Source organism: Nematostella vectensis, chromosome 2 (genome assembly GCF_932526225.1).
Source record: "Nematostella vectensis chromosome 2, jaNemVect1.1, whole genome shotgun sequence".
NCBI lineage: Eukaryota > Metazoa > Cnidaria > Anthozoa > Actiniaria > Edwardsiidae > Nematostella > Nematostella vectensis.
In genome coordinates this window covers 5129544-5151189 of record NC_064035.1, presented here as the reverse complement: position 1 = coordinate 5151189, position 21646 = coordinate 5129544, and the positions used below count along the sequence as shown (strand labels likewise).

Genomic DNA, 21646 nt, shown 5'->3' with positions numbered 1-21646 from the left:
ACTGTTGAATAATAACTTCCCCATCATCCGTTTACATACAGTAAGCTCTCAAGCTTGTCTGGAAAAAGTGCGCACGCACTCAACTTCGTTGAAGAAACAAAAACAACTTCCGCCAAAAATAGCGGGGGAAGGGGGGGGTCGCTCTACCCCTCCCCGTCCCTGCACAAATCACCCATTACCATCGGCTAATTCTGGATCTGGGATTTTTTCAAACGAATATCGTCAATACATTATCAGACATGGTCCGTTATTTGGAAGCCGCTTGCAAATAGAGCGTTGTAATTCTAAATGTGAGCAATAAAAAAGAAGTGGTTGACGACATTCATTTACGCACCTAATCCTCTCCACTCCTTGCGCTTTCTAAAAGAATTACAAAATGCTTGACTTGTCATGGAATGCGCACGTGATTTCAAGGAAGTAAGGGGCTCGCCCAATCAAACTCTTCCATCAACGTCATATGTGTTACCATTAGAACTCAAGGCTCGTCCAACCATAATCTTCCTCCCATTAACGTCACATGTGTTACCATGTGTTACCGAACGTCAGCGGCCCTTTGAAGTTTTTACCGACACGCTTGTTTTGTGCAGACTGGAAAATACCCCTCGGCAAGCAAAATGAAGGCTACAGAGTTTAAAGTTTTGCTGCTCTTCGCCGTTTTCACCCATGTCCAAGCTACCAAACAAATAATCACGATCGCCGCGCTAGCGCCAATGACAGGCGAGTGGGATGTTGGACGAACTACAGCCGCTGCGATACCCATCGCAGTTGAGGACATCAATAACGACACGAACCTTCTCCCTAATCATGAACTTCAGTTCAAGTTCGGCAACACGAACTGCTCCTCGGTCACCGCTCTCCCTCTAGTCATGAACTTCTGGGCGGCCGAGAAGAAGAATGTGGATGCGTTTATAGGCGGAGGTTGTAACCACGTCTGCGAGTATATAAGCCTTCTTGCCGGTGAATGGAACCTTCCAGTCATCTCCTGGGGTTGTATGTCTGGACACTTGTCCAACAGAAATACCTTCCCGACATTCGCCAGAACTGTAGGTTAGTAAAGACAAACAGCCCATTTGATATTCAACACAAATATATAGCACACCATTTGATATATTCAACACAAATATATGGAACACCATTTTGGGGAGGTTGAAGTTACTGACATAATATGTTTTAGATCAGCTTAATTAATTTTTTTTACTGGAACCGGGTGGGATTTTAGCAATTAGCTCAAAATTTTAAATTGTCATATTCAAGACGTTTTTCTTGCATTCATGGTTCTAAAAAAGAGGACAACAAGTTTCTGTGTGCCATTCTGCTCCCATCAAGGATTTCCTTTTCAATTCTGTTAGACAATTTTGTTAGACAATTCAAAGACAGTATAATGTGTCAGTTTACCTATGTAGTTTTGTATGGCTTTGAGCGATAGCATGATCAATTGGTATTGTTTTTGAAAATAAAAATGTTTTGTGTGTTTATTATTATTATTTTACATATTTGTATATTTTAAATCTGACTTCAATGTGACTTGTTTTAACTTTTTACGTTTTCTTGAGATTTGTTATTTATTTTTCCAATGTACTCTATATCAATTTACCACGTGTAGGTCCGTACACCAAGATGGAAAAGCTTCTCTAACAGCTCATGGAATGCTTCAACTGGAAACGAGTGGCAATTATTGCGTCCACGGACGATATTTGGCAGATCGCCGCTAATCTTGTTAAGATCGAGTTGTCCAAGAAAGGCATCTTTGTTGCGCACTTTCACAGCTTCATTCCGGGAAAATTACATGTCCTAGAAAATCGCATCGAACGACAGGCAGACCAGATAAAGCTAGCAGCGAGCAGAGCAAAGAGTAAGAGGGGATGGATAGTATCAATAGCCAAGGGGATAACATCAATAGCCAAGGGGATAATATAAATAGCCAAGGGGATAATATCAATAGCCAAGGGGATAACATCAATAGCCAAGGCCGATAACATCAATCGCGAAGGAGATAACATCAATAGCCAAGGCCGATAACATCAATCGCGAAGGGGATAATATCATTAGCCAAGGGGGTAATATAAATAGCCAAGGGGATAACATCAATAGCCAAGGGGATAATATCAATAGCCAAGGGAATAATATCAATAGCCAAGGCCGATAACATCAATCGCGAAGGGGATAATATCAATAGCCAAGGGGATAATATAAATCACCAAATGGATAGTATCAATGGCCAAGAGGATGAAATCAATTTGAAATATTGTACTTGACAGTACAGTGCAATGTGGTTGTCCTTTATGACTTTTCCCCTAGTTTTCATTCTGCTCTGTTCCGGTGGTGATATCCGTTACATCATGCTAAACTTCCTGGATTTTGGTCTTCTGAACGGCAAGAATGCATTTATCACCGTGCATCTCCCCAAAAGGTGAGACATAAACCACCACACTGACACGTGACCATGGCAATAATTGACACATGACGTATCACATGACGTAAACACCATCATGACGTTTGTAGATCATACATCGGGAATAACACATGGATGGGTAACGACGGCCGAGATGATGACGCCAAGAGAGCGTCTGAGGGAGTCCTCAATATCGAACAGAAATTCGGCACCTACCAGAAGAGTGGAGTGAAAGTAAAGTCCTTTCTAAACAGAGTACGCCTGCGACTTGAAGGAGTATCCCTTTAAAAGCGATATTGACGATAACAGTAAGGTAATAAACCCGGTCATGGTGAGCTCAGGTGTGTGGTGGGGTAATATATTTATAGTAACAGGCGCATACCCAGGATTGGCTTAGGGGGGGGGGGGGGGCGTGCGCATAGGTATCATAAGGACAAAGCATAAGATTTGAAGATTCCTTAATAAGAAATGACCCACTTTTTGGTCGCCAAGGGGGAGGGGAGGGGGGGTGCGCTCACCCTTCACACCTCCGGTGTACGCGCCTGATTAAGGCGTTGATAACATATGGATAAGTCTTTCAAAAGCGATATTAACGATATGGTTAATAATTTAGGTTAATAAGTAAGGTTCTAACGGAGGTAGACATGGGTTTGATGTATGAAGGAGTTGATGACAAATATAGTGCATATGTCACTTTCTTGGTCAAAGTTATATTATTTGTTTCTTTAGAGTGTGTTCAATAAACAGTCCTTTTTTACGGGTATTGACACTCTTTTTCTTTACCGTCTAGATAGAGGCATATGCTGGGACTATGTATGACGCTGTGTATCTCTACGCCCTCGCCTTAAATGACACGTTAAACGAGGGAATCGGGAAACGGGATGGACTGAAAATCGCCCAGAAAATGTACAACAGGGTTTTTGAAGGTAATGTCACATTTCCAAACAATATCCATTGCGTTTACTTTAGTGACAAGACATGTTTCTACCTAACCTCGTTTCAACTTTTATATAAAAGCTGTCCTTACATAATGTAATTCCTAATCAAACTTTGCAAAAAAAACCTTTCTGCATACAAGCTTGCAAAAAGTTTTGCAGAAGAACGAGTGTAAAATGAAATAATCTAATGTGCAAGTGCAACGGTGCTTTCCTTACTTGGTGTGCACATCGAGACCCAAGTATAGAACGAAACTCATTTTACTTTTGAATATATTTGAATTAGAAAACTTTCCGACAACTTGAAGGTGTCAAATGGAGCTTCATATCACATAGTTTATATACTTGTCTTTTCAGAAGTTGCGGGAACAGTTTACATCGACAACAAGGGTGATCGTGATCCAGACTACACAATCCAAACCCTGATAAACGACCGCTTTGAGGATATCGCCTACTACACTCGCTATAACGACAACCTCACTATACGGGCAGGGGTCACCATCGTATGGCCAGGGGAGGGTCACGACTCCTCCTAAGGACTCCCCGGAGTGTGGATGGCGGGGGGAATTCTGCGAGGAAACAGGCGGAGGTGAGGCACTGCCCTTTAAGTCATTTGATTTAAACTGAGATCGATCCCTAGAAATGTCACGAGTTCTGTTCGGGATTCCTGTGGTAAGCCGAGAGGGCTGTGAAGAGCTGTCACAAATCTTTACCAACCACAGTAAGCCCGATCAACACAACAAGGACTTGGGTGACTGCAGTCGACCGTTCCCAGCTCAAATTACAGCAACTACATGATTTTGAAAGATTGCATCTAATAACATGGTATTATGTTTCTAGATTACGCAACCTACATAATCATCGCCTGCTGTACAATCGCCGGATTCTTTTCGTGACACTGGTTTTCATTTTTGTTTACAGGTAAACCTTCATTTCGGGGGGGGGAGGGGGGGCAGGGAAAGGCGATGGGGAAAGAACGAGCGCAAGAGAGGATGGAAAGCATCCAACTCTTTTACTGATTTACAATTTGTTAGTTATTCTATGATTTAAAGCGAGTATGTTGAGTAATCGTCATTCAAATTTTAGGAAACTCTCGTTTGAGCTCGATCTTGCTCAGAACCAATCATGGAAAGTGAAGGAAGAAGACATCATATTCCGAGAGAACCACCGTCACTGCATTCGCTTCCTGTAAGTGATAAAAAAAACTGGGATAGGCATCTGTCGGGTCTGCCTTCTGATGTTTCGAGAAGAAGACAACTTAAGTTTTATGTTAAGCCGCTTTTCCAAGTACAAGTGTTTTCCAGGAAAAAGGATCTTACAGAAACATAAATATTGGTTACTGAAAGTATAAATATATACTGTAATCCGCTAAGGATATTCTCACGTTGCACTTGCCTTTGCTGAGTCGTCAAAAATATTCATCTTAAAATATATGGACGGAGGTGATGGGGTTCGCGAATGTGTTTTCTGCGCATACTTATATCGATGTTATGAAATCCTTTTAGGCATCCCAAGAGAGGATGAAGAGCGTTCGATCGGTAAAATCCCTACGGTCGCTCAAGTCACAGGTGACAGCCAGTCGAGGAAGTCTTTAGTCGCAGGGAACTCTCAAGTCAGTCGGCGAAAAATCAGAAGACACGCAGTCTTCAGCTCATTGGAGTCATGAGCCGGTCTACTCGTCACAGTACACGTCCATAGCTTTGTACAAGGTATATACTAATGCATATAGCTGTTTTGCTTTTCTTTTTCGTGTGCTGTTCTAAAACCTTTTTGTATACAGGCAGAAATGGTGGCCGTTAAGATAATGCGGAAGAAGGAAATAAGAATCTCCAGGAAAATTCTAATCGAAGTCAAACAGGTACGACAGGGGGCGTGGCCAGGATTTTTAACAGGAGGGGGGGCAGGCAAAAAGGCCCATATTAAGTATTTTCTCCTGTATTTTAATGTCTCATAAATCTACTTATTTTTGGCGGAGGAGGGGCCCTGCCCCCCCTGGCTACGCCCCTGTTCGAGCTGATGATAATGGTGATGAAAAAGACCACAGTCATAATAAGAAATGCTCATTATTATCAGGCGCGAGAGTTACGGCACGAGAATATCAACCTTTTTATCGGCATTTGCCTCGAATCCCCGCAAATCCTCATCATCTCAAAGTACCTCAAGCGCGGCAGTCTGCAACTGCTCCTGAAAAACGAGGACTTCAAACTGAAAGAGATTTTTATTCTCTCGCTAATCAGAGACGTCGCTACGGTGAGCTCTAGCAAATCCTTATAATTTGTCCCAAATGTGTCAAATCACAACCCCACTCCCATGTTCTCTTGTCCAATCATAGCCCAACAGTCACGTCTTCTAGCCTCCTCCCCCTTTTAAATCACAGCCCAACAGTCACGTGCTCTTTTATTCTATAAACTGTCGAATCACAGCCCCACTTACGTATTCTAGCTCTAGCTTACAAAAAACTCTATACTTCCCTTAGTCTTCCTTATTTACAATCCCCACAGAAAAACTTCCTTTCTCTTTTCTTGTTTTAAATGCAAAGTTAATGTCCCTTGATAAATGCTCAAAGGAATATGTTTTGAACATCAGGGTATGACGGTACTCCAAAGTAGCCCAGTACAAGTCCACGGTCGTCTCAAGTCTTCCAATTGCCTGATCGATTCGCGCTGGGTATGCAAGATAGGAGACTGGGGCTTGGGTGAATTGCGGTCTAGCTTGGAAAGATTACCACAGAGGAAGAGGAGTACAACGGTAAGAGCTGGTGAGCGGTCATCTTGGTAGCCGGAATGCACAGTTTCCAGTCTTCTTTCATTAAAAAAGAACTTACTCGAATCCAAGTAACGGGCAACGTGAAATTGATTGACATACTTACTTGCTTACTTTGTTTGTTTGTTGGCTTTGCTGGCTTGCTTGTTTACTTGTTTGCTTGTTTTTTTGTTTGCTTGCTTAATTTATTTGTTTGTATACTTGCTTGCTTACTTGTTTTTTTCTCCTTGCTTGCTTACTTGTTTGCTTTACTCTCTGTTTGATTGTTTGTTTGTAACACTGAAGCCTTTGCTGGGTCAAATTGATTGACACATTGTTGTTTCCATCAGACATGCTGTGGGCGGCACCGGAGCGCATCCACGACGGCAAACTTGACATAGCAGGTTCCCAGAAAGGGGATGTGTACAGCTATGGGATCATCTTCCAGGAAATCGCCACCAGAGGTTCTCCCTACTGCATGTTTAAGGACCTCACTCCTAACGGTACATCTAGCTTGTGTTGAACATATGCGATTTCTGATGCAGCGTTTGCTATTTATTTTTATTTTATTTATTGCATTCACGGTAATGACGGCCGTAGGAGGCAAAGAACAGGACTCGAGGTCCCTTACAGGCTCAGCCTCCGTTGGTCAGCAGTATAGTCAACATTACATAAATAAAAACAACACTCTAACTTAACAGCGACAAACTGGATCAATGTTGCACTGCCTACAAATAGGACATAAGATGCGCCATGTCCGGATGTCGTCAGGGTGGAAGACTTCGGATAGGCGCGTTGCCAGTAGTGACTTCAGGCGGGACTTGAAGAGGGAGGTCCGCTCAGACGATCTAATTTGCAGGGGGAGGGCATTCCAGGCAGGGCAAACACGTACAAAATACGATTCGCGGAAGGTAGAGGTTCGCGAAGCGATCAAGCGAATGTCTAATCCTGTTGAACCTCGACGAGTGCTAGAGTTTGAAACTTGGATGATACTGGAGATGTCTATGTGTATCTCGCCTTTGATACATTGATAGAGGAAAAGCAGATCAAGGTATTCAAGGAAATAGCACAGAGGGAGGAGGTTAAGAAGGCGCTGCTTATAGTCCAGTTCGAGTCCTTGAAACATGTAGCGCGTAGCTCTCCTCTGCACTCTCTCTAGCGATCTCATCAGTAGAGAGACCCCAACTGGCTTGGCGCCCACACCTGGCTAGCATAGGTGAGGTGCGATCTTACAAGGGAGACATACAGCGTCTTTTGTAAATCGAGGGGGAGACCGTTTGAGCAGTGCCGCCGGAGGAAGCCGAGCATCCTGTTTGCTTTTGAGATGACGTTATGGGTGTGTTCACCCCAGGAGAGGTCCTGTGACACTTGGACGCCAAGGTCGCGGACAAATGTTACCCTTTCCAGTGTGGCACCGTCGTCGTCGTCGCACTCTTCCAAGACCTGAGGGAATTGTTCACATTATGAGAGTCCCATTCTATAGCAGAACAGTTTGTTTATAGATGGTTCCTAAGGGACGCAAAGTCAGCGTTTTAAAAATCATAAACAGATCTGGATGGTGAATTTATTATCTTGGCGGAACAGCGAAAATCAAAATAGATGCATTTGTGATCGGACGGTAAACAATTGTTTCCCTCCACAAAAACCGAATCCACTAGATTTATATCGCTAACTAGAACTAGATCTAGAATATTTTCTTTCCGCGTGGGAGCTTCGACTAGCTGGTAGAGAAATGCATTAGATAGAATATTGGCGAACTCGCATTCAATTCCAACGTCACTGTTAACAAAACCAGATCCTTCAACCCAATGAATCTTGGGGAAATTGAAATCGCCAACAATAAGCACCTCAGCGTATTTTCTCGATCCCGTCAAACCTGTTAATGACGTGAATGGGACGAGGAAATCGTCGTCTGGAACGCGGTAGCACACTGCTACCAGAAGTAACTTATTGGATGACAGTTTCACATCAACCGCTGCAACAGCTCCGGGAAGGGATAGTGGGTTAACGGCTATCCGGGAAGGGATAGTGGGTTAACGGCTATGCGGGAAGGGATAGCGGGTTAACGGCTATCCGGGAAGGGATAGCGGGTTAACGGCTATGCGGGAAGGGATAGTGGGTTAACGGCTATCCGGGAAGGGATAGTGGGTTAACGGCTATCCGGGAAGGGATAGCGGGTTAACGGCTATCCGGGAAGGGATAGCGGGTTAACGGCTATCCGGGAAGGGATAGTGGGTTAACGGCTATCCGGGAAGGGATAGCGGGTTAACAGCTATCCGGGAAGGGATAGCGGGTTAACGGCTATCCGGGAAGGGATAGTGGGTTAACGGCTATGCGGGAAGGGATAGTGGGTTAACGGCTATGCGGGAAGGGATAGCGGGTTAACGGCTATCCGGGAAGGGATAGTGGGTTAACGGCTATGCGGGAAGGGATAGTGGGTTAACGGCTATGCGGGAAGGGATAGCGGGTTAACGGCTATGCGGGAAGGGATAGCGGGTTAACGGCTATCCGGGAAGGGATAGCGGGTTAACGGCTATGCGGGAAGGGATAGCGGGTTAACGGCTATCCGGGAAGGGATAGTGGGTTAACGGCTATGCGGGAAGGGATAGTGGGTTAACGGCTATCCGGGAAGGGATAGCGGGTTAACGGCTATGCTGGATTTAGCGGCAAGCAGCACTCCCCCGCCTTCACGCGTTTCTCTGTCCTTGCAAAATATATCATTGCCATGGGGTAGAATCTCCATGTCCAGAATGCTTGAGTTTAACCAAGTTTCACTAATCGCCACGAGGTCGTAGTCGGCGGAGTAAACTATGTCCTGTAGGCGATTCAATTTGCACTCCAATGCCTCGTTACCTTCTGTGTCCCTAGTAATGGCTTTCAGACTCCTGGCATTTTGGTAGAACACCGAGAGAGAATGCCCAGGAAAGCCATGGTTCGACTCAACGTTGTCGCTCCTTGTGATCCGCAGCTCGCACAGGTTGAATGAAGGCGAAGTTGAGCAGTTGTAGTAAGAGACTCTCCCTTTGAAGTAACGCGCACGGCAAACATTAAAAGTCCTGACAGAGCCCCAGTACGGTACTTGACACTGCTTGTCCACATTTAGGCCAATTGGCGGTGATAAATGTACAATTACAAGCAAAAAGACGAAAAATACGTCGGAGCTGGGAAAAGGACGTCCTGCCGCCATGACGGACCGCTGATGGCTTGTCGCCATCTTGATCCATATTATTACGGTACTACGGCATTAAAATATCAGCATGATATGTCGTCTCAAGTGACGCTTTGAGCTTTTCGAAAACACGACTATACAGAAAAGACACTTTTTCGAACCGCAGCCTATCTAACGTGGCATACAGATGTTATTTTTAGCGCTAACACCTACCCTAAGTTCAACCCTAACTAGCTTTTGTCTAATCCTTGTTGTTCAGCATGTTAAAGGGCTTACTATTGCCCTACCCTAACCCGCTTTTGTCTAATCCTCTTAAGTCCATTGGCTTCGTTTAAACCTTGATCTTAAACCCTAACCTAACCCAGCCTTATCTTATAAGTTGTTTTCAGCATGTGAAAACAACTATTCCTAACCCCATTTTGTCTATTGTCACGTGGTGTACAGATGTCGTTCAGCGGGTGACAGCGCATGGGGACCCCCCGCATGAGACCTGTGGTACCCCTCGAGGCTCGCAAACAGGAGATCCACACTCTGATGCAGCACTTCTGGGACGAGGACCCGGACAAGCGGCCACACTTTAGCAAGATTCTAGACAGGCTGAAGAAGGTCATAGGCAGGTACATCACATCATCATCATCGTCGTCGTCGCCGCCGCCACCGCCGCCGCTGTCACCCTCTGTTGTCACCCGTCGTCGTCACCGCCGCCTCCGTCGTCGTCGTCGTCGTAGTCGTCATCATTATCACTACTACCAACACCACAATCATCATCATCATTATCTACATCTTTTATGCCTCATTATCTAGATCTCCATAATCATCATCCATAACATGAGCACACTGGATCACAGACGACAGATACTGGCTTCTTTGTATCACACCCAATTTCTCCCCTATTCCCCAATTTCCTCTCGTATCTTTACTTAACTTCCACTCCTTTTCAAGCATGACGTCTTCCCATAACTCTTTTTTGCTTATTCAGGGATGTGAACATCATAGATAACATGATCACGCTGATTGAGCGTCATGCGGATAACCTCGAGGAACTGGTGGAGGTCGAACTCAGCAACTTATGGAGGAAAAGAAGAAGACAGATACTCTGCTGTACAAAATGTTACCAGAGTAAGAAACACTCATCTTGCATATGTCTGGATTTGTTTGAATATATTCTAGGAAATAGGTAACGTGCTTATCATGTGGTTTGGCTGATCGTTCCATTGTCGTTTCGATCCAATGCTGTTAACTACCATTCCTTTAATTACCAGTACCACATTTAGCCCGCAAGAACTAGTATCTAATTCAGGGCTACTGTTGACGGCAGTTTGCATTTTAAGGCATCTGATAGGATCTCATAGGATGGGAGCCTATTAACAGTGAAAGTTATCCTTGCAGCCAACTATGTCATATATTTCTCTCGCACTTCAGCTCCGTGGCAGACCAGTTGAAGCGTGGAAAGTCCGTCGTCCCAGAGCTATTTGATGAGGTTACTATCTACTTCAGTGACGTTGTCGCTTTTATGGACCTTGCCTCGGACAGCACACCCATGGAGGTGAGACATCCACAACCCCTTTCACCTTTGCTATGCCCTGCCCTGGCCTGCCGCCTCGCACATCCCTTTCAGGGCGTGGCTGTGTCCGCAATATTTTATTGATGTTTCTGTATCATGCTCCCCCCCCCTTACCCAATATCGGCCTGCTAAAGATCTGCCCTTGTCTTTTAGATCTCACCCCTTCCTATCCTCAATGACCTATTCCTATCTTATGATATCACTTATTCCTATCTTAGCCTTTAATCTGCTAAATACCTGCTAAACTCTTATGACAGTAAGATAACTTCCTCCTGGATGACATATTCCTATCTTAGCCTTCCAGGTTACCTGCTGAATGATCTTGCCTTTCAGATCGTAACTCTTTTGAATGACCTGTACATTGCTCTGGACAAGATCCTGGCCAACCACGACGTGTATAAGGTGGAGTCTATCGGCGACTGCCTGCTCGTGGTGTCTGGCCTACCTGTGAGGAATGGCATATGCATCCGCCACGCAGGAGAGATCGCGACGATGGCTCTCGATATCCTCAGCCTTATGACCCACTTCAAGGTCCACCATCGACCACAAATGAAGCTCCAGCTACGAGTCGGTTTGCACAGCGGTGAGTCAAACAAGACATGTTGCTGCCGTGTACATTAATTGCATTAATGCTTCACTCTTGCTTATGTCCGTCTGTCGCTGCCGTGTGTACTGATTGCTCCACTTTTGCTGTTGTTTTGCTTTTGCTGTTTTCGTGTTGCTCCCGTGTGTATTAATTCAACGGTTCAATCTTGCTTAGGTCCGTGTGTTGCTGCGGTAGTCGGGATACACATGCCAAGGTTTTGCCTGTTTGGTGACACAGTAAACGTGGCATCTCGCATGGAAACAACTGGCCAAGGTAAACATTGTACTTGGCCAAGGTAAACATAATGTACTGGCCACAGTAAACTTATTGTATTGGTCAAGGTAAATATATTGTACTGGTCAAGGTAAACATATTTTACTGGGCAAGGTTAACATATTGTACTGGTCAAGGTAAACATATTGTACTGGCATGCACTTTTCACCTAACTCTTTGTCTTTTCAATAACAAATTTATGGTATTGAAAGGTAACAAATAAATTTTGTCACAGCGTTCAAGACCCACGTGAGCGAGAACTGCTACAGGGTTCTTAAGGACATCGGCGGGTATATCTTCGAAAACTTACAATCTTTCCGTTAATGGCTGTTTTAGCGCCCGTGGCGCCTATTCATTTGTTTTAGAGTCGCAAGGGGAAGGGGATCGAAGCTTTCATATCCTCATTTCAAGTAAAAGCAATAAAAATGCATTAAATTCAAGCTTAATAATCGAACAGCAGGGGCGTAGCCAGGGGGGGGGGGCTAGGGGGCCGCCCCCCTTCTAGCAGCCAAAAATACAGAAATGTATGAGGCACTATCTAAAATACAGGAGAAAATGCCTTGAAGGTCGCTTTTGGGCCACCTCCTGTTAAAAATCCTGGCTACGCCGCTGAACAGTTAGAAAAGCTACACACTATTAACTACTTTGTGTGATGACAAAAAAGATGTGTTTGTGGATGCTAATAGGGTTTGGTTATTCGTGCTTGTTTAGGGACGCGGATACTGGAAGACATACTGGTTGATCGGGAAGGAGGGTTACAAGAAGCCCCTCCCACATGCTATGGCGGCCACGACGGGACCTCGTGTTCAGACCCTTGATGTATTCTACGCAAGTTAGTAGGCAACTAGGAGAACGTGATGAAAAAGTGCCTTTATGCTAAGCGCTTAATTATAAACGAGTTCGATAATAGTTTACAAATAAGCAAAGAAAAGATCGTTTAATTTCTTAGTGGTTAGTTTGTAGGTAAAGCACTCAGGCTCGTTAGCTTGGGGGTGGGGGGGGGGGAGTGCGGCTTCTATTGAATATATTTGGACTTGGGACTTGCGGGAATGGGGACACACTTTCCATCCTACCCCCACCCCCACACCCAGAAAAAGGTAATGATCAGTGTGTAGGGTATGGCTACCGCCTCATCACAAGAGAGACCATACAGTATTTTAATATTTCCTTGGAAACTAGCAAACATAATATGGAAATCTTATTATTTCTGTCTGAATCTTCCTTCTAACGATGGGAATAAGGCTAAAAAAAGCGTTGAAGAATAAAAAGTACTCATGTATTCCCATGCTTGCAATCACTTGTAAAATAATAAAAAAAACTTGAAAGTTCGTTGCCGTTGTGGCTTGTGTTGAGTGTTATTTATATTCTTTAAAATCCTATTTTGGATACGTCAATTCAGGCGTTCTCTTTCCTCATGAGAAACCAGAAAGTGTCCTCGAAATTCACTTCAAACTGTTTTTTCGCCTTTTGTCATGTTCTGCTTTTATGTCATTTTCTTTGTCTTAAAATATTGAGAGAACCGCTAATACCCGAAAAAGGTATAATGTATGCTTTCTAAATACCAATAATGTCTATTTTCAAGACCAGGTGGGGTCACAAGGGTTTTTCTCCTAGTGTGACATTGACCCTATGCCATGCATTGCATAGATATCCCCTATAGTTATATATCGGTGCTACTGTGTCCGGCTGCACGTTAAAAGAACTGTCCACAGCCTTACAGATGATCTCCATGCGGTCGCCGTGTGCCGGGAGGGGGGCAGTCAACTCCCACAGTGACCACGCCCAGGCCTTCCCATAGGGCTGCTTGACCCCGTCCAGGGAGGCGGTGTTCCACGTCTTACCCCCATCCAGGGAGACGTCCACTCTAACGATGCCACGCCCTCCACCACTCCAGGCGTAGCCACTGATAGTGACTTCCTCCTCCTCTCGGAGAAGTGTTTCCCCTTCCTCTGGATGGCATATGACGGATGTTACTGGTAGCTCGTTGATATCTTCTGCTGCCTGTAGATCCACAGTTTTCTGGGAAAAAAAGCAAGCACTATCTCGTTCATTTGACACAAACGGAACTTGGGGATTCGGTTATACATTTTTTGTATGAAGAAACTCCCTAAGGGAGAGGGGTAATACCTGGTTTGCGCAAGGAGACACCCCTTATGGGGGGCTGGCGGAGGGGTAGTACCTGGTTTGCATATGAAGGCACTTCCTGGAGGGGGAGGGGTAGTACCTGGTTTGCATATGAAGGCACTCCCTGGAGGGGGAGGGGTAGTACCTGGTTTGCATATGGAGGCACTCCCTGGAGGGGGAGGGGTAGTACCTGGTTTGCATATGGAGGCACTCCCTGGAGAGGGAGGGGTAATACCTGGTTTGCATATGGAGGCACTCCCTGGAGGGGGAGGGGTAGTACCTGGTTTGCATATGGAGGCACTCCCTGGAGGGGGAGGGGTAGTACCTGATTTGCATATGGAGGCACTCCCTGGAGAGGGAGGGGTAGTACCTGGTTTGCACATGGAGGCACTCCCTGGAGGGGGAGGGGTAATACCTGGTTTGCATATAAAGGCACTCCCTGGAGGGGGAGGGGTAGTACCTGGTTTGCACATGAAGGTACTCCCTGGAGGGGGAGGGGTAGTACCTGGTTTGCATATAAAGGCACTCCCTGGAGGGGGAGGGGTAGTACCTGGTTTGCATATAAAGGCACTCCCTGGAGGGGGAAGGGTAGTACCTGGTTTGCATATAAAGGCACTCCCTGGAGGGGGAGGGGTAGTACCTGGTTTGCACATGGAGGCACTCCCTTGTACGCCGTTTGTTGCCACATGCTTTGACTTTTCTGTTTACTTAAACTTACTCTCCCAAGCCACTTAACACTTCTTGCCCCCGCAACCCCCGGGACCAAACACCGCACAGGATACCCATGGTCCCGGGGGAGCTCTTTACCATTCATCTCATAGGCCAGCATGACATCACCTGTGGGTGACATGGCAATGTGGATGGGGATAGACACTTCGTACTTTGTGCCAGACAGATCTTGATCAAGACCCTCCAAGCGGACGTGCTTGTAACCCTCTCGCTCGACAACACTGTCAGTTATACCAACGCTCTCAAGAACGTCTCTAAGCAACACCCCTCCCCACTGCGCAGTGGATATAGTAGCAGGGCCACCCCCCACGTCCACAAAGTCCTCCCTGTTAACAGCAGCCATCTCGTTGCAGCGATTACCAGCGCACTGTAAGGTCGCTACAACTATACGCTTCTTGAACTGTATGAGGTCTTCAAACGTTAGCTTCGTGCTTACGCCTTTGGCCGAAATTTCAAGTTTATACCCATCTTTGTTTATCAACGGCACCGGCATATGGTTCCTAATATAAAACACTTCAGTAGGGGTGATAAGACTGTGTCCGAGTAGTCCAAGAGGGGGTTCCGCTAAGAAGGGCTTGTTGCAAAACACTGTAAGCGCAGGATGCCGCTTGGGGTCCGTGGAGTAAGGGTCGTCGAGGTTAAGCAGGGTGCTTGCTTTTATTTCCTCCTTCATCAAGCTTCCTATGCGAAACTCTGAAAGGATCTTCACAATGTCCTCCCTTTTGTGAAAGTCGTGGATATTCCAGTACGGGTCCAGCCTTGACCCTTGATAACAATAATGATAGAAATAAATGATAATTAGTATCATATAGCTTTGATGATAGCAATGATAGTTATTGATGACGATGGTCATTACCGCTAATTGATGAAAATGCCTCTGTCAGGCGCCAGTTTGTCATCTTAGTAAAAGCGCCAAGTGAATTTGGAGAAGCGTTTGTGACATTTCCGATAGAATTTGGTCAATAAAGAATACCGTTTTTTTTATGTGGCTATTTAGATATATTTTTTCATAATTTGTCTTCAAATATTAGTTGGAAACAATAACAATATTACGCCTTCTCGCTACATTCATTAGAAAGAGCATCGTTTGATATACTCTTGGTGAAAATTAGCTCAAAACCCCAACAGCAAAGTTGTAAAAAGTGACAATAAAGCCCGTATAAAACTTTCGAAAATCGGCGCCCATTGCTTGAGCTATGGTGTCACACAACTGAGATATACATTATTTGGGTTCCCATCGTTCTTCTGAGCTCGTAAGATCGTATTCTTAACTCTCCATCGTGCAACTTGTTTTGGGTAATTCACAAAGTCAAGACAGTTGTTACTTGGTTTTAGTCTTTCTGTTTTAGGGCTCTCTCCTTCCACTTTTTAGCTTGCTTATTCAACGTTTCAGCACGACAGACCTCTAGCCTATCTAATTTGGGGTACTTTCATTAAGTAAATCGTATTGCGCTGAATTCTCTGGCTAAATCCTCACCCCACTCTCTGTGCATGCTGTGATTTTTTTGCGACTCAGAGCGAGGCATCCCATCCCATAGCTTGATTTTGGGGACAAGTGACATCACAGCGTTCAATCGTTCGATTCCAACTGAATAATGGGCAGACTCTGCCCTGAAGAAGTCTTATTAAAGACGAAAATTTGGCAGAGTCGATTTCCAGTTTTTGATGTATCAGGTTTAAACAAAACATACTTCAACTCGATATTTTACTTGGAGCGTTTGGAACCTGATAGTTGAACGCTCGATCTTTACATTTCCGCGCTGGAGGACATATACTAAGAACCTCGTCATACTGCCCCTTTAAGATTATCCGCATCTTTATAGCCCATTCCAGCTATACGTTTGCGCGCGCATAACCATAAAAACCTACCTCAACTACCAGAATGCGCGCCCAGCATGCCGGCAGTTGAGGTAAGTTCCCATGGTGAGAAACATTGCACGCGTTCGTGCTTTATCCAATCGCACACCTTGAAATTCTCATGGGCGCCACTTTTATCTCTCGTGTATTCATAAAAAGTGCGCGCGTACATGTTTTATGAAAATGTTTTTGTGTTTAGCAACCTCCCAAAACATGCTCGCACGTGAGTTCGATTCAATGTTTGACAAACATGTTTGAATGTTTAGCCAGGCCTTTATAGCTGGAATGGCCTATTATCACCATCATGATGGACATCACAAATCTCCTCACCTGCAGCAAGCATGATCATCCTCTTGCCGCCCGGGTGCTGCTCAATGAAGTCGGTCAAGTCGTAGACACCATCCTCGTAAGTAGTCCATACGCCGTTCCTTGAATCAGTGTGCCTGGCCACTTCACTCAGCGAGAAGGTTCGGCTTGGCGAGGAGGAGTCCCTAGCGTGCACATGGAATTCTCTCTTGATGTCGATGGTGCGGTACTGTTATGAGTGGAAATGAATGGATAGTAATATTAACCTTAGAAGAGGGCTACCTTCCCACATTCATTATGTAAAGAAAATCTCTATACATGCGCGTTCCCAGGATTGGCCGAGGGAGGTTGGAGATGCGCAGTCATAGGCACCATATGGAAAAATCGTATTTGAAGATTCCTTAATAAGAAATGATCCACTTTTTGGCCGCCAATGGGGGGGGGGGGGGGGTGCGCGCACCAATTACTCTACTTCAAAACACGGGCTTCAAAAAGCTGCAGTACGCAAAAATAGAAATGAGAGAAAAATTTTGAGAAAAAGAGGTGTATCGTGTTAGGTAATAATGCTTGGAACTGGGTCCGCACCTGATACAATAATAAACATTTAGGCGTAGTGTGGTGTGGTTATTTGGTATGGTATAATTACACGGTCTTTTAGGGTGTTGAAAACCCAACCACCACACAGGGATCCAGTCACAACGGTTGTCAGCACAAATCTCCTGGAATACCGCTGCTCGCCATTACTGAAGGCTCTGCCGTGCTTGCTTCTGACATTCGACACCTGTGTACGCAGACCACGTGACCTAACGCGTGCAAACATGGCTTCTCCTGGTCACTCGATCAAGTGCACTCGTTCCTTCAAAAGCACAGAGAAATGATCAAATGCTGGAATATGAATATTATACAAATCTGGTTACTAACGTTGATTCTTCTCCAGAGGCCCTACACTTACGTCAAAGTATATAAGCTTGAGTGTCAGGCGACTTTCAAACTTGGAGAGGAAAAATAAATGACCCTCTTCTAAGGTATAAATACTTCATAGGAATGATAAAAGGCCATAAAAGGGCCTGACACTCAGGCCAGCGGGTTAGAACATGACTCATGACCTCTGTCCTCTTTAACAGGGTGTCGTTATAAAACATGTTGTATTCTACAGAATATATAAGAAATTTTCTCATTTCAGCCTATACATATAGTCTTTAATAACGAGGTCTCCTTTTTAAATAAAACTTGAAATTTGCGCGATTTTGAGAGTCGCATTTTCGCGATTGTATAAGCGATATGTCACTGCACTCGTTTTGCTCGCATGTTCTTAGCATGTTCTTAAAGTTTGGTGAAATCTCAGGCTGGACGTTCTAATAAAAAGGTTTTTATTTTTAAGAGTATATTGGAACGCATCTAGAACTTTCAGAAGATTTTATTTTTCAAAAATGCCTGACATTCGGGCTAGGACGCAACACTAAAACAATATCTGCTTTCTCAACCTCGGTATGTTTTTAGAATTTGGTGAATTCTCTGGGCGGACGTTCTATTAATGTGTCCATCATAAATAAGTGATATAACGCGACATTCGTGATTACGACATTCGTGATTACTTTTCGATCTTTGCATTTAGACAAGATTCATGATATGTTATGTAAAAAAAATCCAGAATCAATAATTTGATCTGAACTCAAGCTCAATTGGTTATAAAAGTAATATATGCGACATCTCGCATCAGATCGGAAACTTCAATCGGAAAGCCACCGCGTGTTTGAAAACAATCATTTAGGTCTGCTACCCCTTTCGCTCATTTGTTCTGTTAATATTTAGTTGGTAACCATCCCCAAATAATCTATTTAATAAAATCGAGTTTTAACAGATATAAGAAATATGTAAAATATAGTTGTTTTTTTACCTTGATAAAGAGAGTGAAGGCCTATAAACAAATGAGCTCGATGTGTAAATAATTCTAAAAAAACTACAAACGATCGGCTCCTGCATCTCATAGTGACACATAAGTGTCAAATATTCATAAGCGAAAAAATTCGAGAATTAGAATAATAATTGGACGTTGTCACGTACATTTCGCTTTACGCCTTTTACTTCCTTGACCTTAGTTTATAATCCAGAACTTTCGTAAATGATCATTGGGGCAACGTCGCAATAGTGTTACCTAGAAGAATTTCCAATATAAATTTACTGACCGAGAAAGAGGCTGACTTTAAATCAGTATAAGAAAAGAAAATTCATAGAACCAAGCATAAAATGCCAGGAAATAGTCGAAAATACATTACCCTGGTTCTGAAGCCTTGAACGTCTAGCAAGCTCGCTGGCCACTAACCAGAGAGACGTTCGAGGCTCTGGAACCAGGATAGAAATACATCAGTGCATGATATTTCAATACATTACTTGTTAGTTGTAATTCTTGCGTTGTACGGCTGTTCTAGCAAAAAGACTGGAGCCCTTTCTAGATCTGATTGGAGTTGACTGGCCGGATAAATTTATAACGAGGCCAAACATCTCGCCAGGCGTCCCCCTTATATGGAAAGATGAATGAGCTAGCGCTTGAAACGAATTGGTCATTGCAAAAGAGGGTTATGCTACTTTTTTTTACCAATCTTTTAAAATATTTGCTGAATCATTATTGTGAAGACCTGCACGGCTCTGATAATCTAAAGTGATCTTCTATAATTTGAGACATTGACTGACCAAGAGCAGCAAGAGGTCACACGCGGCAAACCATGCAAACGGGCGTAGAACAGCCTTGTTCTTTGATACTGCGGTAAACTAATAAGATCACCCTGGTAAAAACATGTATCCTACTGATGAAGGCGGCAGTGCCGAAACGCCGAACAGTTAACACCTAAAGTAGTATAGACTACTTTAAATTTAAGCATTAAGATTCTCTTTCAAGCCCTTTATTGCACGGGTTTAGATATGCATATCGAAAAGACTTCTCCGCAAGGGAGTAAAAAGAATGTATGTGAAAATTCATTAGAGCATTTCTTTTTCCGTCTGAAATTTGTAGGTGGTTTCGCTTGTTCACTGTTTTGGAAATGGCAAAATCCGCCATTTGTATCTCAAAACGGCATGTGTTTTTTTTGTCACGCTAAAACACAAACACGTGTTGATAATCAACGAAACGAATGGATTTATAGCTACCAAATATTCCTATTTCGGCATTTGCTTGCTTTTTCCTAGATGAAGTCAATAATCGTTTTCTCCTACTTGTAATTGTCAAGAAAATTTCGACCTTTGACCGAGTCCTGCCTGGGAGTGATGCACGGTCGATCAAAGGTTCTTTTGTTTTCGCATATATTATTGATGCTCCACTGCTCTAAAAAAAAGCTTCAAACAAGGCCCTGTGCAGGCCCGTACCCAGGGTGGGGGGGGGGGGGGGGGGGGGGGGGGTGCACAACGGCCGAAGGTCCACTTTCGGTTATTAATAGACGTGGTATTCTGTAGACAAAACTATAAAGCATGAGCTAGATCACTCTATCTGGTATGTCGCCAAATCCGACAATGAACTTCCTGTGGAGTATCAAAGGGACTTTTTTAAGCCCTTGCAGTATTATACTGCAAAGGCATAAAAAAAATCCCTTTTTGTTCTTTCGGGGGTGGTTAGCCGTCAGCCCCCAGGGAAAAAACTAGGTCCATTTTTTCGGATTTAGCCCCCTCCCCCCCCCCCCCCCCCCCCCCCCCTCGCCCCAAAGAAAAATCCTGGGTACGGGTCTGAGATTTTAGAACAACAACAATAATAATAATGATGATGATGATGATGATGATAATAATAACAATAATCGTTTAATAATCGATCGTTTATTTCAACGCTTTTGCAGCATAAATACTCAATTACAGCGCTCGGGCATTTAGTCTATCGGGGACCTTTCCCGTCTGTCGGGCATATAGCCACTAAGTTTATTATTTGCATGCATTTGCATTGAATACGGCTCATGGATAATTCGACGTTTGAACTCAGCCAAACACCACGCCTACGGTAGACCAACTAGTTTTTCTACAACTTTTCTGTAGTCTTCTAGTTATACCATTAACGATTTCGCTAACCAATTAACGATGCTAACGACATCTTAAAAACCGGCCCAGACCCTAACGTTTTAGACAGTCACAGGTCTCCCGTGCGCTCGCCCCAGGCTCTTTTAGACCAGAAAACAGAAAGCCACATGACAACCAAAGACCTTCCCCCACCCCCGCCCTGAGCTAAGAAGTATAGAGAATATATAACGTGCGCATTTCCAAGAGCACGTGAACTTTTAACATGGTCGAGAACGTCTACACAATCAACTTCTAAAATTGGTTACAGCTATTAGTGCTAAGAAGGGTTTTTAGTTAAAAATAAGATTGCGGTGGCAGTTTCCATTCCGCAGAAAATACAGAGAATCATAAATGGAAGGATCTCGAATTGCTTCAGTCTTCTTACTGGTAAGCGCTAAGATCTTTGGTCCAAGTTCCATTCGTATTTGAAAATTCTTTTAAGTTTGCAAGAAAGCTACTCTACTTAAAAAAGCTTGCCTTGAAAAAATGTGCGAGGGAGTTTTTGCCAATCAAAATTATAGTAAGACCAAAAAGACTTTTCCTGATCTTAACGCTGTTGATAATGTGGTAAACAGCCTTCTTTCCCTTGCCATCTTTGCTGCTATTCTCACGCCTAACCCGAGTAAATTGCAAATTATTGGGGAGAAGTGTGTTGTAGCATGATTTAAAAAGCAATTTCATGTGTTTACTGAAAACAGTGATAAATAAATAATCAGCCAGTATGCAGCATAACTCAGCCAAAAGTTTTGTTTAGAAATAAAAATTGATGTTTTCAGCTATCAAAATGTTCCATATGGAAAAAATCATAGCAGATGATTCGTGGCCGAAGGTTCACTTTCGGTTTCCAATGAGCGTGCTATTTGTAGAAAAAACTATAAAGCATAACCTAGATCACTCTGGTACGTAGCCAAATCCGACAATAAACGTCCCGTGG

General features: G+C 44.0%; 4 protein-coding genes across 14 annotated transcripts; 3 read left to right on the top strand and 1 right to left on the bottom strand.

Moving 5' to 3' along the window:
* Positions 1-168: 168 nt before the first annotated feature.
* On the top strand, positions 169-3863 carry LOC116613502 (atrial natriuretic peptide receptor 3-like). Its single transcript, XM_048724423.1, is given in 7 exon segments — positions 169-1047; positions 1604-1852; positions 2299-2410; positions 2503-2659; positions 2661-2705; positions 3183-3318; positions 3685-3863. Coding segments are annotated over 6 exon segments (840 nt in total). The 5' UTR covers positions 169-1047; positions 1604-1641.
* On the top strand, positions 2572-12579 carry LOC125556736 (atrial natriuretic peptide receptor 1-like). The gene is given in 17 exon segments (XM_048723613.1): positions 2572-2705; positions 3183-3318; positions 3685-3916; positions 4168-4248; positions 4414-4515; positions 4833-5036; positions 5108-5185; positions 5401-5577; positions 5914-6075; positions 6420-6572; positions 9683-9855; positions 10218-10288; positions 10291-10357; positions 10661-10784; positions 11136-11385; positions 11563-11661; positions 12373-12579. Coding segments are annotated over 7 exon segments (867 nt in total). The 5' UTR covers positions 2572-2705; positions 3183-3318; positions 3685-3916; positions 4168-4248; positions 4414-4515; positions 4833-5036; positions 5108-5185; positions 5401-5577; positions 5914-6075; positions 6420-6572; positions 9683-9706; the 3' UTR covers positions 12480-12579.
* Positions 3970-6592, top strand: LOC125556712 (atrial natriuretic peptide receptor 2-like). Its single transcript, XM_048724422.1, has 6 exons — positions 3970-4048; positions 4833-4939; positions 5108-5185; positions 5401-5577; positions 5914-6085; positions 6420-6592. Exons 1-6 carry the CDS (start codon positions 3970-3972, stop codon positions 6590-6592), a joined length of 786 nt encoding a protein of 261 aa, XP_048580379.1.
* A 215-nt stretch (positions 12580-12794) lies between the features above and the next one.
* On the bottom strand, positions 12795-19966 carry LOC5505668 (sulfite oxidase). Of its 11 annotated transcripts, none has more exons than XM_048723607.1 (7): positions 19822-19966; positions 19069-19195; positions 18742-18832; positions 17324-17533; positions 16702-16906; positions 14426-15279; positions 12795-13680 (listed from the first exon to the last, which is right to left on the bottom strand). In XM_048723607.1, exons 4-7 carry the CDS (start codon positions 17495-17497, stop codon positions 13255-13257), a joined length of 1659 nt encoding a protein of 552 aa, XP_048579564.1. In that variant the 5' UTR covers positions 17498-17533; positions 18742-18832; positions 19069-19195; positions 19822-19966; the 3' UTR covers positions 12795-13254. The 11 variants fall into 11 exon arrangements, with proteins under 11 accessions (XP_048579564.1, XP_048579565.1, XP_048579567.1 ...); XM_048723608.1 differs by lacking the exon at positions 19069-19195 and adding an exon at positions 18954-19019; XM_048723610.1 differs by lacking the exons at positions 19069-19195; positions 19822-19966 and adding exons at positions 18954-19019; positions 19369-19797.
* Between the last annotated feature and the right edge of the window lie 1680 nt (positions 19967-21646).

Bases quoted from the DNA above. Each gene is read 5' to 3' on its own strand.
- LOC5505668 (XM_048723607.1), bottom strand. From the start codon at position 17,497: ATGTTTGCACGCGTTAGGTCACGTGGTCTGCGTACACAGGTGTCGAAT. The intron at 15,280-16,701 runs GTGAGGAGATTT...ATTGTTATCAAG, and splicing joins GATGATCATGCTTGCTGCAG to GGTCAAGGCTGGACCCGTAC. The intron at 13,681-14,425 runs GTACTACCCCTC...TTTTTTTCCCAG, and splicing joins TGCCTCCATGTGCAAACCAG to AAAACTGTGGATCTACAGGC.
- LOC125556712 (XM_048724422.1), top strand. From the start codon at position 3,970: ATGTCACGAGTTCTGTTCGGGATTCCTGTGGTAAGCCGAGAGGGCTGT. The intron at 4,049-4,832 runs GTAAGCCCGATC...AAATCCTTTTAG, and splicing joins ACAAATCTTTACCAACCACA to GCATCCCAAGAGAGGATGAA. The intron at 6,086-6,419 runs GTGAGCGGTCAT...TGTTTCCATCAG, and splicing joins GAGTACAACGGTAAGAGCTG to ACATGCTGTGGGCGGCACCG.